This window comes from Dipodomys merriami, unplaced genomic scaffold (assembly GCF_024711535.1).
Source record: "Dipodomys merriami isolate MVZ:Mamm:240054 unplaced genomic scaffold, mDipMer1.0.p SCAF_45, whole genome shotgun sequence".
Classification (NCBI taxonomy): domain Eukaryota; kingdom Metazoa; phylum Chordata; class Mammalia; order Rodentia; family Heteromyidae; genus Dipodomys; species Dipodomys merriami.
Window position 1 is genome coordinate 12,559,198 of NW_027206013.1, and position 17,986 is coordinate 12,577,183.

The 17,986-nt window shown below is 48.4% G+C and overlaps 1 protein-coding gene across 1 annotated transcript in view; it reads right to left on the bottom strand.

The window, feature by feature from the left end:
• Positions 1-14,497, bottom strand: part of LOC138808259 (serine/arginine repetitive matrix protein 4-like) — a 49,218-nt gene extending 34,721 nt beyond the window's left edge. The window contains exons 1-4 of the mRNA XM_069994237.1: positions 14,411-14,497; positions 13,828-13,955; positions 4,760-4,906; positions 861-947 (exon numbers count right to left, since the gene is read on the bottom strand). Coding sequence (XP_069850338.1) covers positions 861-947; positions 4,760-4,906; positions 13,828-13,955; positions 14,411-14,497 — 449 coding nt within the window. The remainder of the gene's footprint in view (positions 1-860; positions 948-4,759; positions 4,907-13,827; positions 13,956-14,410) is intronic.
• Positions 14,498-17,986: the final 3,489 nt, after the last annotated feature.

A 17,986-nucleotide genomic window follows, 5' to 3' on the forward strand; every position in this document is an offset into this window, starting at 1 on the left:
TACAAGGCAATATGGGAGTCTTCTTAAATATGAAAAAAACCTTCTAATCATTTCTAGAGAAACACAGCCCCAAAGAGCCTCTAGTCCAATAAATAACCTAAAAGACCATCCATTACCCTGACCTTTGAACTTTGGTAGACAGAAAGGAATCTCTGAGATGGGGAGCCATGGTAGATCACAGGAATTAAAGAGACAGGTGGCACCTTGTGTCACCTTCTGATGCTGAAATCGGCTTCCCTTTCATAGTCTTCCATATTCACAGTAATGAGTCAATGTGCAACATTGCTGGTAGCAATTCAATATTTAATATATATGATGATGACTCAATATTCATGGCCATGACGATGCTTATTGACAATGGTAGCCTGACACCAGGAGCAGTGAGTGATTTTCCATCTATTTTCACCCCTAAGAGTCACGTAGCATTGCTATTTAACTATATATAATATATATAGATATAATTTTATTGTTATTATCAATGTGTTGTACAGGGAAGGGGGTTGCCATTTTGTAAGTCAGGTAATGAGTATGTTTCTTTTTTCTTTCTTTTTTTTTGGGGGGAGTGGGCAATGTCGACCCTTCCTGCGCTTCCCCCCCGCCCCCCCCCCGTTTCCCCTTCCCATCCCTGCCCACAAGTTGCATAGTTCATTGTCTACATAGATCATTGCTGTTTATTTTTTCCAGAGAAGGAAAAAGGCCCAGCAAGGTGGCGTCCAAGGTCACTCTGAGTGAAGAGGCAGAGAGAGGATTTGAACCCAAGAATGAGATCCATATTCCCTTAATTTTAATTCTGGCTCTTCTCCCAAAAAGGCATCATGCCCTTCCTCCGCTCCCCTGTGCCCCCCTCCCAATCCCCTCACCTCCTTCTCTTCTTCCGGATAGATTTCTTCTTTTTCTTCTTCCCTCGGGATGGAGGTGGTGGGGTCAAATCTCTGGTGTGTGAGACACTGTGAGGGGGAAACTAAGAGTCAGGACAACCAGCAACCAAGGGGAGAACACGGCCTTTTGAAGATGAAAGACCCATAGCAAATACCTAATTACCAACTCATGGTTGATCCGGTCCCAATTCAGATTAAGTGTCTCAAATAAGGACTTAATGTCGGCCTAATGAGACAGACGCGGCATGTTACCCAAACAGCAATTGATTATTTAAAACAGAGTTATCGAGGTTAACTGCTCCTTAATAGATTTATTATTGAATCTGAAAATGGCTCACCTCAGTAAATAAATCACTTTTTAAATAATTAATTGGCAGTCCAGCCCCTTCCCTTCCCTCCTTCCCTCCCTACCCCTTCCTCGCCTCCACTTCCTGCTGGAAGTTTAATAGACGGAGGGAGGTATGTGAGGTAGCAGCTGATTATTAAGAGCGTATTTGCTGAGTTCTAATGTAGGAAGATACATATCTTATATTGCCACCGACCTCAGGAATCTCTGCTCTTCAAGGATAATTATTTCCCATTCAATTAAATTCAAATGCTCAGGCTGCATTGAAATAAAGTCAAGTTATCTTCTTTTATAATTGGGGAAGGCTTCAGAGACTTAAGAAACAAAACAAAACAAAACAAAAAACCCTATCCCACAGCAAAGAGATAGTTTGGTATGAATCCCTGATTGAAAATTAAAACATGCCAACCAACTCAAACTTTAGTGGGAAATATACAGTGTGAATAATAATATTGTTATTTGATACATAATATCATTATTTGATCGCTACATAACTAGCATTGCTGCATTTATTATATACTAAGGGTTGCATGTATTTTTTTGTCAGTCATTGGGCTTGAACTTGGGGTCTGGGTGCTGTCCCTGAGCTCTTTTGCTCAAGGCTAGTGCTCTACCACTTTGAGCCACAGCTCTACTTCTAGCTTTCTGGTGGTTAACTGGAGATAAGAGTCTCATGGATTTTCCTGTCCAGGTTGGCTTTGAACTGCTATCCTCAGATCTCAGCCTCCTAAGTAGTTAGGATTATAGGCATGAGACACTGGTGACAGCTGGGTTTTATGTATTTTTGTACACACACACACACACACACACACACACATACACACACACACACAACCATTTTGAACTGAGTGCTTAAAATCCAATCCTAGCTACTCAAGAGGCTGAACTCTAAGGATCATGATTCAAAGCCAGCCTGGTCAGGAAAGTCTGTGAGACTCTTATCTCCAATGAACCACCAAAAGACTGAAAGCAGAGCTGTGGCTCAAGTAGTAGAGCGATAGCCATGAGGGAAAAACAAACAATAACCGCCCCCCCTCAATGAGACAGCATCCTGAGTTCAAGCCCTAATATAGGCAAACACAAGCAACAACACCCAACATTTTGAGGGTGGCATAACTTTTTGGAGGCAGTGTTTGTACTCTAGAATTTGAACTCCATGCCTTGTACTTATTAGGCAGGGATTATACTGCTTGAGCCACACCCTCAGTGCTTTTTGCTTTAGGTCTTCTGTTTTTGCCTGGGCTCAGCCTGGACTGAAATCTTCCTACTAATGCTTCCTGTGGAGCTGGAATTACAGATATGCCCTACATGTCTAGCTTTTGTTGTTGAGATAGGGTATTGCTCCCTCCCTCCCACCCCCCTATCCCTCACCCCAGGCTAGTGTCAAACTGAGATCCTTGATTCCCAAGGAACTGAAATGACAGGCATGAGCTGCCACACCTGGCTTATTTTTTTCTTGTCTTATTTGACAGGTGAAGAAAAATGAGGTTCAGGAAGTTGAGTTGACTTGCCAATGACTGCATGATTAGGAATTTTCTAAGCTGAATTGGAACCTGCATACATCAGTATCAAAAAACAAATCAAGAAAACAAAGCAATAGCCTTCTCAAACTTGTTTGTGTACCCAATCATCTGGAAATGACCCAGATCATTAGAGAGGACATTGCAAAGCACTGTTGTAGTTAATTCCATTTCAGAAGCTGGATTGTTAAGGATGAGTTGAAGAGCAATAAGTGATTAGAATATACATCAGGGTCTCCTCATCACCAGTCAATAATCACTGCATAGTCACATCTACAATATTTTCCCCAGAGAGTCACTTTGAGCAAGTTAAAAATAAACATTAGTCAGGTGTGGTACTTCATCCCTGTAATCCCGGCTCTCTACAGAGACTAAGGCAGGAGAATCACGAGGTCCAGCCAGCCTGAGGCTGCCCTGTTTAGAGTCTCCAAAAACAAACACAGTGAGGGATGAAGTCCTTAATGGCTGGATTCACTTTACAAGTTATGAAGTGCAGAGCCCAGCATCCCCCAGTGCAGGAATGCATGATCTGCTTGTATCCATGCAGGGGGGAGTCACTTCCAAGTTATTTTTTCTCCTAAGAGTGCTTGACACACACCAAGAGCCCAATGATCACTTGTCAAGTGACCCAGGGAGGGAGGCGTGGATACAGAATCGGAGCTGTTTGTTAAGAATCACCTTGTTTCCCATAAACACCCAGCAGCACCACACCGGCTCCCCAGGCTGAGACCTCCGTACTCCCAAACATGGAGCATTCTCATGAGTTGATGATGAGGATGAGGATGATGATGATGAGGAGGAGGAGGAGGAGGAGAAGGAGGAGGAGGAGGAGGAGGAGGAGGGAGGCAGGAATGTACGCAGAGGACTCTCAGAGAGAAATCTGGAAGGAGGAAGGGAGGAAGGCTGGGAGACTTAGTCCTGAAAGAGTGCTGAAGAGGACTGAATGACAAAGTGTATATTCTATGTATATATATAATTATATTCTACGAATATGTATGAATAGGACACATAATATTACTACTGATATGATTAATAAAATATAGTCTACTTATTGCATAACTATATATTATATGCTATATAGAGATATTATTTCACATACTATATACTATATATAACCAGATACTATATATTAAAGTATCATGATACACTGTATCCTATATCTATGATCTATAGTATCATAATTCCATCTACTAAGCACTGTCCATCACACACTGTTTAAAAAGTGGACAGGAAGGAGGAAGGAAGCATGGAAATACAAGTCAGGGGTGAGCTTGCTCAAAGCACCATGTCTGTTAATATAGAATCACAACAATGAAACCCCCTTGTGTTATTAATGGATGCTAACTCAAGGGGGGGGGGGAGAGAGAGAGAGAGAGAGAGAGAGAGAGAGAGAGAGAGAGAGAGAGAGAGTTGGAACATATTCGGGTGGGACAAAGATAGGTCGGGCTGTACCTGCACATTTAAGATTCAAAACTTAAAACTAGAAGTCGAGGCCTGGGCTGACTTTTTCAGTAACATCTGCAGCAGATGTGGTGAGCTCAGTAAAGATCGAAGGGTCTGGCACCCTTCCTCGGCCTCTCAGACCTCTGTAAGGCATCGCCCCGCCCCTTGCTGGCCGAGCCCCTGTTGCGTAGACAAGGCTTTGGAGGTTGTGTCCAAATCGCTGACTGAGGGATCGGATGCAAAGATCGGAGCTGAAATGGCAGGGATGATGACCAATGGGCCGAATATAGCCCGCCTCCTGTTGTCATAGAAACCGTCTCCTTGGGTCTCAGGCAGGCCGACAGGTGTGCATGTCTGTGCCGTGTGTTTTGTGTCGCGATGAAGGCAGCTGTGACAGATGCCACTGGGCCCACAAGTCATTATATGGACCATCTGGTCCCCTCCACTTACCGGCCTCTGGTTGAAGGGTCTCAAGGAGGAGCGGGTAACAGAGAGAGGACATACCGGGTGGAAGGAGTCTGGAAGGTTGCTGCACCTGCAGCCTGGGGTGCGATGGAAGGGCGGCATCTCACCTGCGTGCTCTGCTGGGACCCCGCTGGCTGCAGGCCCTGTCTCTCTCCCAGCTGTTGGTGCCCAAGGTCCCGGTGGCCAGACCCTGGCCCAGCTTTTCTGATGATCCATCCTGGGCTGGAACTATGGGACTGCTCTGAGGTTCTGCCCTACAAAGGGAAAGAGATGATTCAAGGGTGTTAGTGTTCACGAAACACTTCATCCAGTGCTCAGAACTCCTACGGTTGTCCAGCTTTTCTGGCAATTGGGTGGCGGCTGCTAGTGTATCTGTGGTATCTTGACTCTGAGCGTAATGACATGATACTTTCTGTTCTAGGGTCTTCTCTATCTTTCTCTTGCATGGTCATACTAACGTTTGGGCTTCATATTCTAAAGGCAAAGTCTCCTGAGGGCAGAGATTGCCTGAACTAGTTCAGAATTTACAAGACAGAAATGAACTTGAACTAGCTGAAGCTACTCAGATTTCAGAGTTGTTTTTTTTTTTGGGGGGGGGGAGTTGTTTTGGTACCAGTCCTGAGGCTTGAACTCAGGACCTGGGCACTGTTGCTGAGCATGTTTTGCTCAAGGCTAGCACTCTATCACTTGAGCCACAGCACCACTTCCTGCCTTTTTGGAGTAGCTTTACTGAAGATAAGAGTCTCATGGACTTCCTGCCTGGGCTGGATTCGAACCACAATCCTCAGGTCTCAGCCTCCTGAGTAGCTAGGATTCCAGGGTGAGCCATGGGTACCTGGCAGGTTTCAGAGCAAATCTTACCCTGTCCTGACTAACACACAGACACTGGAAGCCAGCTTTTCTCTTCCCATCTCAAGATCTCATTGGAGGATAAAGCACAGATCTACACTTCTCTTCCTTCTCTGTCCCCTCTTATCTGATGGTGGCAATTTGAATATGCTAAAGAGAGGCGCTAAAGTGCTTCCTTCCAGTGAAAAATAACAAATAAGATGCTTTGAAAGACAGAGAGACAGAGAAACACAGAGAAAGAAACAGAGAGAGAGAATGAGAAAAGGGAAAATGTTTATACAACTTTTATTACAGGGGGTTGTCACAAATGGTTCACTTGATTGATTATTAATCCCATTAATGCCAGGCCCGACTCACAAATGGAATTTTCTCCTAGGCACATATATGTTCCAGGAAAACAAAACATGGTCTGTGTGGTGTTAAACACGTGTTTCAGGCATGCCCCGAGGATCCTGGAGCCCTAGTGGAGATGGAGATGGAGTTTAGCCTCTGTAGAATCTGGGACCAGCCAGGTCCTACAGAGTTACAGTTACTCAGAAACTGAGTTACAGTTTCCCCGGTTATAAAACAGGGGACACCCATCAGTCCATGGGTGGTTGAGTTTTGAAGGGCAAAGAGAGGTAATCAATGCAAGCAAAAAGATCATGGAAGTGGAATTTTTGTCATCACTGTTTTTATTGTTTCCTTTTACTTCCTGGTAAATCAACGAACCACTTGTGGCAGTTGCTGACAATTCTGAGATTACCCCCCCCCCACACACACACACTCCTTCTGCCACCAACGTAGACCTTCAGTAATACAGGGGCATCATCAGTGGGTATCATCTCTTGATGTGAGGCCCAGGCATTGCCTGGTCACTCAGCCTTTGGAGAGCCTGTCACTCAAAGACCTGGCTCTTAACCAAGTGGAGTCAGGAGTATTTTTTAAGGGAGCATGAGGGTGGGGTCACAGGTAAACTGTGTGTCTTGAGAACTCTCCATCCCCCCCCCCACTCACCCTGCTCTCAGAACCCCACAATGATTATCAGTCAGACACTTAAGCTATCCAGACACGGATCTTATTTCTCTCCTCTTGATGATTGTGTGAATGTAGTGACTCATTTGTAATGACCACAGTGGTATAGAGTGACTATTTGTGACTACAACTGGCCGTTAAACACAGCTTTTGAGCTCTTTGTTCTCTTGAATGGTGGGGAAGTTGGCCGCCATGTTGGAAGGAAGCTCAAGCAGACCCGTGGAGAGGCCTTAGTGAGGAGCCAAAGCCTCCCACCAACAACCAGCACCAACACTTCAGCTAGGCAAGCGAGACATCTTGGCGGTGGGTCCTCCAACACCAACCAAGCTTTTCAAGGAGACTATAGCCATGGTTGACATCTGACCATGATCTCATGAAAGGTAGAAAGCCAGAATTACCCAGCCAGGTCCCAACTCTTAGAAACTGTGAGACATATCTGGATTATGGCTTTGGGGGTCACAACAACTTGGGAGGAGGTGTTAATTTACTGCACAGTTGTGTGTGACTTTGTCATAGGTGTCTGCAGAAAAGTATATTCCAGGCAGAAGTACAAGAAGAGCAAGTACAAGACTCTAAGCATACATGAACACTTGTTCTTAGCAATATTTGTTCAATGAACAGATTTTTTTAAAAGGTCAGTGGATCATCTGAAGAGAACATTGAGAAGTTGGAAAGCACTTCACAATGTTTTGGGCAAATCTTGTTGCTTTATAGTTGATGGGAATAGAAATCCAAAGAGGATGAATCACCCAACCAGTGCTTTTATCTTCTGGATTGTTCAATCCCTTCTCTATTCTGATTCATATTTGTTTTGTAACAAATAGGAACACATAGGAATTTTGGACTTTGGGACATTACAGAAAACCAAGGTGTGTGTGTGTGCAAGTGGCTCCTGCCTGTTACCCTAGCTACTCAGGAAGCTGAGATCTAAGGATCATGGTTCAAAGCCAGCCTGGGCAGAAAAGTCCCTGTGAGATTCTTATCTCCAATTAACCACTCAAAACCTGGAAGTGGCGACATGGCTCAAGTGGTAAAGCACTAGCCTTGAGCACAAAGAGGCTCGGGGACAGCACCCAGGATCAAGTCCCACAACAGAAAAAAATAGCTGAAAGTAGATGTGTGGCTCAAGCATCAGCCTTGAGCAAGAGTACAAGGCCCTGAGTTCAAGACCCCATATTGATATACACAGAGACACCCACCCCCCACAACACACACACATGAATCTGTACCAGAAGCAATCCTACTAGAGGTAGAAACAGACAGGTATGATGGATTTTGCCATGGATATGGGCATGGTGCTGGGTGGTAGAACTCAGAGTTGTGTCTGATAAAGTAGTCGGTCTGAAGTAGAGCGGGGGCTGGCAGGTGTTTCTGCCTTCCAGGGCACCGAAGCAGAAGCATCAGAGTAGAGACAGCATGCTCCCATGTGCACTTACGGGAGGAACAAAATACATGGAATTGAGCCAGGCATCAGTCGCTCATGCCTGTCATCCTAGGTACTCAGAAGGCTGAGATCTGAGGATTGTGGTTCAAAGCCAGCCTGGGCAGGAAAGTTCATGCGATTCATATATCCAATGAACCACCATGAAGCTGGAAGCGGAGCTGTGGCTCAAGTGGTAGAGTGCTAGTCTTGAGCAAAAAAAAAGCTTGGGGACAGTGCCAAGGCTGTGAGTTCAAACCTTAGGACTAGCAACAACCCTAACAAAAAAGACCCATGGACTGGATGAATTGGTGTAACATTACACTCTTGATTCTTGCTCGGATCTCACCTTCCTAGGTCTTACCTTAGTGAGATTTTGCAATGAAGCTAACAGAAATAGGATACATTTACAGGAATTGTGGGGGGGGGGTGTGGGAAGAAAGGTATCCTTCATAGCATAACTTTGAGGATCTTTTTTTTCTTAAGATGGTCAACATTAAGAAATATTCAGAAAGCAAGTCAACAAGGTTTTCCAAGCAGGGCACAGTTTCCAGAGCACCCCCAAAATGTTAAAATAATCAAGATCCCTAGGCCCCATCCTAGCTAGAATGAATATGTCTTAAAGGGGCGAACCCAGGATTCTGTGTCTTTAAGAAAACTTGTAGATAATTCAGTTTCCTGTCAGGCCAAGAGTAAAATCCATCAGCTACGCCAACCTCCTCTCTCACCCCGCTCTCTACCCCTCCCACTGCTCTACCCACAGGGCCTCCTTGCTGTTTCTCAAATAGGTCACAAGCTTTTCTGCCCAGGGCTTTTGCTCTTGCTGTTTCTGACACCTGGCCTACAGTTCTTCTGGTAATTTGCATGGAAACTCCTCTCATTCAAATATCATTTTCTCAGAGAATGCTCCCTGACCCCCTAATTTCACCTTGCTCCCTTTAACCTTACCAGGCTAGGAACCACGGGGCCCATCATAACCCCCTCTCCCTCCCCTTCCCCCTCCTTCTTTCCCTTCCCCTTTCCCTCCCTCTCTTTCTTCCCTTCTTCCTTCCTTCTTCCTTCCGTCCTTCACTCCTTTGTTGAGACAGAGCCTCTCTAAGTAGCTCAGGCTGGCCTTTAACTATCAAGCCTCATGCTTGCCCCTGTGCCCAGCTTTTCTGATTTCTCCTCATAGCATCTGTTACTATTCTATGTTTATTGGCTAGTCAGTTATCTTCTGGACATAAGCTTCATGAGACAGGCACCTTCCCTTACCACTGGATCTCCAAAGATACAGTGTCTGGATATGGGGGTCCTTTTGTACTCAGGGGAGGCTGAATGGATGGGTGGAAGGATGAAAGGAAGGAAGGAAAGATGGATGGATGGACGGACAAATGAATTCTGAGGGCTGATCTCACTCGAGAACTGTGGCTCAGGCTCTACTTGTGTGTCTTCAAAGAAAACATCAGAGAGGTCCAGGGAGAAAGAGCCATGCCAAGTCCTGCAGCTCTTCAAAGCGGAGTCCGCCCTCAGCCCCCACCCCTGCCCATCCTCCTCCCCTCCTCCTCCTCCTCCGGCTTCACAGCCTTGTGGTTCTTAAAGGAAAGTCCCAGCTACCTCGTTTTCACCACACAGCTCTACAAGGTAAGCCTTAGAAAATAAAATAAAAAGTACTTCAAGTGAGGTCTTGGGGAGACAGACGCGTGGAGGCCTGGCCTCTGCCCTTCCCGGAGGGAGGGGCATCGGTGCCCCACTCCTCAAGCCTCACCCCCCCCCCAGCTCCTGCCAATCAAGGGCTGTCGGTGTAGTCATGGCAACCAGCAGATGCTGAGCTTGGGATACAGGGCCAGGGCTGAACTTTCCACCAAACCCTCTCAGAGGCCTGTGGCAGAGCCTCCCGGCCCAAGTCCTGTCCCGAGCTAATACCATTTGAGAATCAGAGGTAGACAACAGGTGAACAAGCAGACTCCCATATTCAGCTGGCACACGCACAGAGAAGGGAAACTGAGGCCTCAAGAGGCAGTACTTGTCAGTCAGTCCCCCCACCTTAGGCCAGAGCCCCTCAATCTGCTGCTTTCCATAGGCATCAAAAGCCCAGACCCGAACCTGAATGTCACCCCGGACCACCTCCAGGGAGCAGACGGAGTTGGCTGGTTTACCAGTGCCTTGGCCAGAGGCCCTTACGCTGCACTGTCATCAAAGCTCTCGGCATTCCCAGGCTCTGTCAAGGTTAATCTATTTAATTAAGCCTGGTTGGCGGAAATCTCAGGAGCTTGGCCCTGGTGGCTGGAAACGGCATCGAACTTGAACTTGAGAGAACTTGGGGCCGGATGGCGCAGAGATGCGTCATTTGACTACACCGGGGAGGAGCCCGCGCTCCGCTTAGCAGAAGCCGAGTGACAACGAAGAGAAGCAGACGGGGCTGGCGAGTCTCTGCGTCTCAGTCATGGTCCCGCAGTTGTTTTCTGAACATCTCACTAGCCATCCATCCTCTTTGTCCTGAAGCTGCCACTTTGAGCAGACAGACAGACTGACAGATGGCTACCCTGGGAATGACAGCCTGGGGAATGTTGGCGCGGGGCATGAAAAGTTTCCCCAAGTGAGAAAGTGGCCCTGGGCCAAGACACAGCGGAGGACCTTCAAGGCATGGCTGAGGATGCCGGGAGTCAGGACAGACTTGAGGTGAGGGCTTGGATGGCAGGCATGCAAACGGAGGAGGCTTGGATCTTTCTGGTGCTTTCTGGGCCTGGTGCATGTACCAAGTCACCAGGAGATTAGAACCTGGATGCCGGTGTGGTGCCTCCAGTCAGCAGCCTGTGCTTCTGCACGTCTAACCCATCCCACGTGGTGCTGCTTTCCCTGGGAGTAGCCGGGTGGCAGAGTCTACCTGGGGTTTGGCCTTGTTGCTGAAGGCTGACCTCTGTGGCCTGGTGTGGCACGTTACCACGAGATGAGAACAGTTCATGGTGTGCTCAGGGCTGAGACTGAGAGTGTGCGTGCGTGCGTGTGCGTGTGTGTGTGTGCGTGCGCACAGACCAGTGTGTAATGTTCACTCTTGTTTATCAATAATCACCAGGTTCTTCAGATGGGATCAAAGGACAGAAGAACCATCTGGAAAAAGGAATCAGCTCAGCATTTTGTAGCAGGCAGGTCTGGGCACCCGGCCACCTGGGATTCAAACTCCCATGGCAGAACCTGTCCAGCAGCTGCTCCCCCAAACCGTTGAGGGTGTGTGGGGAGGAGCATCTTTGCTCCCGCCCCTCAGCCAACCGCTCACCCCCCCATGCCTCAGTAGACCTGAGGCTGTCTGGCGCTGAGTGGGTGCCTGAGCTCCGGAAACTGTGCCAGGGACCCCTCTCCCCCGTCCCCCACAAAGCCTCCAGCTCAGCTGAGGGGGAGGGGGAGATACGAAACCAGCCCCCCCACAAAGATTCCTTCAAGAGAGGGAGAGATGGGGACACAGAGGCAGTTCTGGGGGCCAGGCGAGCGGTAAGCACACCCCACCTGCTCCCATCGTGACGCTGTGTCTCGGGGGCTTCAGAGCCTCTGAACGAACCAGCCAGACCCTCGGATGGATAAGCGAGGTTTCCAATACAGGGCAGGCAGAACGCATCCAAATAGCTCATGCCTAGAATCCCAGCTTCCCAGGAGGTAGAGGTAGGAGGATCCATGTCTAGCTTACATGAGGGGTTAAGAAAAACCCAAAACCTACATAAGGTCCTACGTGAAAAAAATAACCAAAACCAAAAAGGGGGAGGGAGGGACTGGGGTGTGGTTCAAGCCGCAGAGCTCCTGCCCAGCAAGCACTAGGCCCATCTGCAGTTCTGCACCAAAGTAAAAGAAAATGGACTGGAGGATCTGGGGACCAAGGACACCCAGTGGGACAGACATCTGGGGAAGAGACAGACAGCAGCCCTGAAGCCAACGGCCAGACCATGCATTGAATCTACTCATCATTCATTCATTCACTCGTTCATTCATCCAGGGAGCACATCCTGAGGAACATGCCCAGGCCGTGACGGGTTGGGTGTCTTTCGTATCTCCCCCGGGCAGCGATGGATGATGGTGAAGGTTTGAACGACTTGAGCAGGGGGAAACTGTGACAAAGTCAGAATCAGCTCCTCCCAGGCCTGCTTCAGCCCCCCTGCAGCCTTCCTCCACGTGGTCCATGGACCTCATGCAGGGCCGGGGACATTCGTGTGAATTTATGCACGAATTTTCGTCCCAGGTCACACCTCCCTCCCCCGAGGGCCGGGAGGAGTTTCCGTTTTGTGCAGAGTTTTTATATTCATTAAAGTTGGCTACCCTTTTCATGATCATCACTTTTATGGCAATACTGAGCTTTCGAACTCCGCACCTCTTGCTTCTGAAGCAGCCCTGCCCCGCCCCCCCGCAGAGCCACGCCTTCGGCCTCGAGTTGTGCTGGTTCTGTTTTGAGATGGGGGTCTCATTTTCCTGTCTCGGGTGGGATCCTTTGATGTGAGGCTTCCAGGAAGCCGGGACACCAGCCCCGAGGCTCAAGAGAAGGGAGGGGGTGAGGACGGCTCAGGAACTTTTCTGCCCAAGCTGGCCTTAAACTATGATCCTGCCTATTTCAGCCTCCCAAGTTGTTGGGATTATAAGCATGAACCAGCGTACACAAGCTTATTGTTACTCTTGTGGCTGTTTTCAACGGATGAAACCATAAGTAGAACAAACAAAAGCCTAGTTTCCCCTTTTCACAACAGCTGATTGGGGAAAACATAAAGAAAAGGAAGAAGACGGAGGAGAAGGAAGAGGAGGAGGAAGAGGAGGAGGAAGAGGAGGAGGAGGAGGAGGAGGAGGAGGAGGAGGAGGGGGAGGAGGAGGAGGAGGAGGAGGAGGAGGGGGAGGAGGAGGAGGGGGAGGGGGAGGAGGAGGAGGAGGAGGAGGAGGAGGGGGAGGAGGAGGAGGAGGAGGAGGGGGAGGAGGAGGAGGAGGAGACCAGTGAAAAGTCTACCTTGGTCTCAGGAAGGCTGCAAGAGATATCAATGGAAGATGGCAAAGACACTTTGATACCAGCACTCAGGTGGATGTGTTTACGAAGTCGGTTTGATTACAGGTGCTAAAAATACCCCCCTTTCAAATTTAGGATCCCCAGAACGTCACCCTAACGCTTTACCCAAAAGCAGTGCTTTAATTTTGATTTCATTTTATTTTTTTAAAATCTGTTCCCTAACCCCCACCATCTCCTTTGATGCCAGAGTCCCAGAGTTTGTTACCGAGAATCATAATGGCAAATCACGGAGACGTTTTCCTCTGATTACACAGAGGATTCTGGGTGCGTGAAGCTCCCCGCTCTGCCCCGCCCAGCCGGCCGTTTCTCTGAATCAGCAAAGCGCCAGCTGTGTCCTTCTGCTTCCCTGGGGGGTGGGGGGGGTTGAATACAGCTTTCCCAAAATAAATCTCCCTTCCAGGGCAATCTTCCTCCACTCCCCCACCCCCTCCCCCACCCTGTCCCTTCCAGTCCAGTTGTGTACTTTATTTCCTTGGGGATTCAGAACATTACCTTCAGCGTGCTCTATCCCCTGAGCCACGTCCCCCTGTTCTTTGTGCTTTTCTTCAGTAGGGCATTGCTGTTTTGCCTGGGCCACCCCGGACTGTGATCCTCCTGTTTCTGCTTCCCCGGGGTAGCTAGGCTGACAGGTGCCCACCGATGCATTCAGCTGTGGATGGAGAAGATTGGGGCAGATAGCTGGGATTACAGCTGTGCACTACTACACCCAGTGTACTCTACCTCTCTGGTGTTCATTTCTAGGCCTGAGCAGTGGATTCTCGGGTAAGGAAGCAGAGGTGGAGAGAGAGGATCCACTCAGCTGCAGAGCTGGCACAGCATGGGGCCAGGGCCTCCGCCTTGGAGGGCGGGGCTCTCTTCATTGTCGCTGGGATTCTGACCTCTGCCCCTTACTGGACAAACTGAGCTCTCCGTACTGGCTTCTTCCTCTAGAGAAGGCAGGCGGTGATGCCAGCTGCCTCAAAGGATTGCTATAGGGAGTCAACGAGATGGTTTGTCCACGGAGAGCCTTCGGCAAATGGAGGGTGTCACTTAACATCATTATGATCACCACCAACACCATTCCTGCCCTCATCATCATCATCATCATCATCATCACCATCATCACCATCACCATCATCACCACTAATCATCACCATCATCACCATCACCATCATCATCACTCATCATCATCATCATCACCATCATCATCATCACCATCATCACCATCACCATCATCACCACTCATCATCATCATCATCATCATCACCACTAATCATCATCATCATCATCACCATCATCATCATCACCATCATCACCACTAATCATCACCATCATCACCATCACCATCATCACCACTCATCATCATCACCATCATCATCATCACCATCATCACCATCACCATCATCACCATCATCACCACTATCATCATCATCATCACCACTAATCATCATCATCATCACCATCACCATCATCACCACTAACCATCATCATCATCACCATCACCATCATCACCACCATCACCACTATCATCATCATCACCATAACCACCACCATCAGCACCACCTCCATTATCATCATCAAGTAGTCCTGATCATGTGCTCATACAAGTCATTATTATTTTTCCCTGTTCATTTAAAAATAATATTGATAAGAAGGAGGAGGAGGAGGAGGAGAAAAAGGAAGAGGAGGAGGAGGAAGAAGAGGAAGAGGAAGAAGAAGGAGGAGGAGGAGGAGAAGAAGGAGAAGGAGAAGGAGAAGGAGAAGAAGAAGAAGAAGAAGAAGAAGAAGAAGAAGAAGAAGAAGAAGAAGAAGAAGAAGAAGAAGAAGAAGAAGAAGAAGAAGAAGAAGAAGAAGCACCTGATATATACTAGGTGCCCAATTAAATGTTTGTTATGTGTGTTACTCGTGACAGAGTGAGTAATGTTGGTGGTGTGGGCCCATCTGAGGCTGCAGGTTGGGGTCTACCATCTCTCTCCAGCCTCGCACAGCACCTTGGCCCTCACAGAAGGGGCCGGGGTCTCCATGACCACTCAACACCCAGGTCCCCACCTCCATGGCTGTGTCCACGGAGCTTGTCTCAGTGCAGAAGAGAGAAAACCCTCCCTTCAGTCTCCCTTTCCTTATCTGTAACATGGCAAGAGAGCAAAGACCGAAATCCACCTGCCGCTGGTGAGCCGGACACTCTGGTTGGGACAGTGGATCGGCTCATCTGTCCTTGGTGAGGGCTCTTCCCTTCCCAGCCAAGCCTCCAAGACCAGCGGCTTCACAGAGGAACCATCAGGGGAAGGGCTTCTCCTCATTATTGTTTTAAGCACACATGGCTTCTCTCGGTGATGTCTCCCCACAGACAGCATCGGCCATTTCCATCATTCCTCCATGACACCCAGAAGCCGGGCAGAGCCCTATCGGGCTCAGGCCACGTCGTTAGCTCTGTACTCGCAGCCTTGGCCCCGTGGTGGATCCTTGGGGCTTTAGTCAGGACTGATGGCATCCAATCACCAGAACCGGTGAAGCAAACACCCTGGTTGGCCTGCAAAGATGGTGCCTCTGATCCTTGTAACCTCCCACATCTCCACGCTCTGTCTTTACAAGGGCCGGCGAGTACGACACCTCTGGCTTGGAGCCATTTATGGCAAGTGTGGAATGAGATGTTGCAGGTGAAGAAATGCCCTGCAGATGTGATTACATATATATATATATATATATAATATATATATATATATATATATATATATATATATATTCCCCTTTTACACTTCATCAAGTCCCATGACAAGAAACCAGAGAAAGGGGCTATGAGAAACAGTATCAAATCTAAGCAAGATATAGATAGATATATGTATATCTATCTATATATATGTATATACGTATATATGTATATATAGATATACGTATATCTATCTATATATATGTATATACATATATATGTGTATATATATGCATATCTATCTATATATACATATATATGTATATATAGATATATGTATATCTATCTATATCTTGTGTATGTATATATACACATACATATATACACATATATGTGTATCTATATATAACCTGAGAATGTCACACATTTTCCACGCCCCCCCCCAGCACCAGCATCAGCAAGTATTCATAATGAGTTCAGCCTCTGTGTCTTTTTTTTTTTTAAACCAATTCGCATAGATTTTTCTTTTCTTTTTCTTTTTTTAAACCAGTCCTGGGGATTGAACTCTGGGCTTGGATGATGTCCCTGAGCTTCAAGGCTAGCACTCTACTCCCTGAGCCACACAGCACTGCTTCTGGCTTTTTCTCCAGTAGTTTATTGGAGATGAGAGTCTCATGAACTCCCCACCCCCCCCCCCCCCCCCCCCGCCTAGGGTGACAGGTGTGAGCCATGGGCTCCGGCTGGGTTATTTTTCTCCGACAATGACGGCCCTCTCCTGTTTCCGCCTGGGAAGGGGTCCTTGCTTGTCTGAGGGCGTGGAGAAGCCACTTGGTTGTGCCGTGGGACTCCCTCGGCTTGCAACGCTGGGCCATGAATGCATTGCACAGACATGGTTGGCTCAGTCTTCCTGGGAAGGCCATCTTCTTTCCTTCGGTGTGTGTCCGGCTGAGATGAGGACGGTCCCATCGGCAGCTGGTGGTCTCGTGTCTTCCTTCTCTTCTGCGTGTCTGCCTCTATCTACCGCAGGATTCCCAGCCAGGCTCAGAGACCCGGGGCCCAAGCATCATCGAGCCTTGGTTGTTCCTTCTGGACGATGGGGCCAGATGCACTGGCCGCCTGGCATAGCCTGGTCTGGGCACGAGCCCATAAGTGGCCATGTGTAGCCATGCTATGCTGAAGAAGACATCCTGGCTGCTCAGAGGCCCGCCACCTCTCTGTAGGGGCGGCTGACCAGCCGGCCGGCCTTGGACCTGTGGTGTCCTATGTCTGTTCAATTACCTCCGTCGGTGGGGAAAACAGCTCTCCCGTAATGGGCTGATTAATCTCCGTATCTCCCGGAGCACCCGGTGTAATTACATCAGAGAATTCGGATCCCCAAGCACAACATCAATCAAAGCGGAGAGAGGAGCGTCCTACCCCCATCCTTGTCCCTGGCAGCTCCAGGAAGTTGCTGTTGTTTTTTTACCCTTCTTTCTCTGTCCCTCCCCTCCTTCTCATCCTGCACCTGTCCTCCAATGAGAGACCTGGACCCAGGATTCTGTGCGAATGGCGGCCTGAGCAGTGGGAGAAGCTGGCTGCTGTTCCTGAGCTTCTTTTGCTCAAGGCTAGCACTCTACCATTTGAGCCGCAGCACCACTCCTGGCTTTTGCTGAGTAGTTTATTGGAGAGTCTCACAGACTTTCCGGCCCGGGCTGGCTTTGAACCGTGATCCTCAGATCTCAGCCTCTTGAGCAGCAAGGATGACAGGTGTGAGCCACTGGCACCCGGCTTGTTTTAGCTTCTGCTGTGTTCACCCCACACATGAGGTAAGACCACTCTCATCACCCTGCCCACAAGGTGAAGAGAGGGCTTCTCCTGGAGCCCAGAGACCCTCCCCCAGTGTTTGCAGTTTGCCTCGGTTTTCTTCTCTAGAAAACATGGAAACGTTACCAGCTCCTCCCCTCACTGGAGTGGTTGTGAGAGAATACATTACATATACATCTTACATCCTATTTAATAGTACATATTCATAGACCGGTTGGCATGATTTCTAGGATACATTATAAAATGCTGAATGAAATCACGTGGAGCTTGGTACCTGTAATCCCAGCCCTGTGGGAGTTAGGGAAGATTACAGTTCAAGGCCAGGCCTGGACAAAAGTTAGTGAGACCTGCCCACCTTCTATCTAAACAAAACAAGCTGGGTAGTGTGGTACATCCCTGTAATCCTGATTGTGTGGGGAGACATATAAACAAAAGGTTCATGGGCCAGGCAGTCCCCAGCCACAACCGTGAGACCCTCATCTATCTGAAGAAGCAAGGAGAAGGAGGAGTGGAGGCGTGACTCCTGCAGCAGAGCACCTGCCTAGCAAGTGATGCACCCTGCGTGCCAACTCCAGTGCCACCGAAACAAAAGGAGACAAAAATGACAG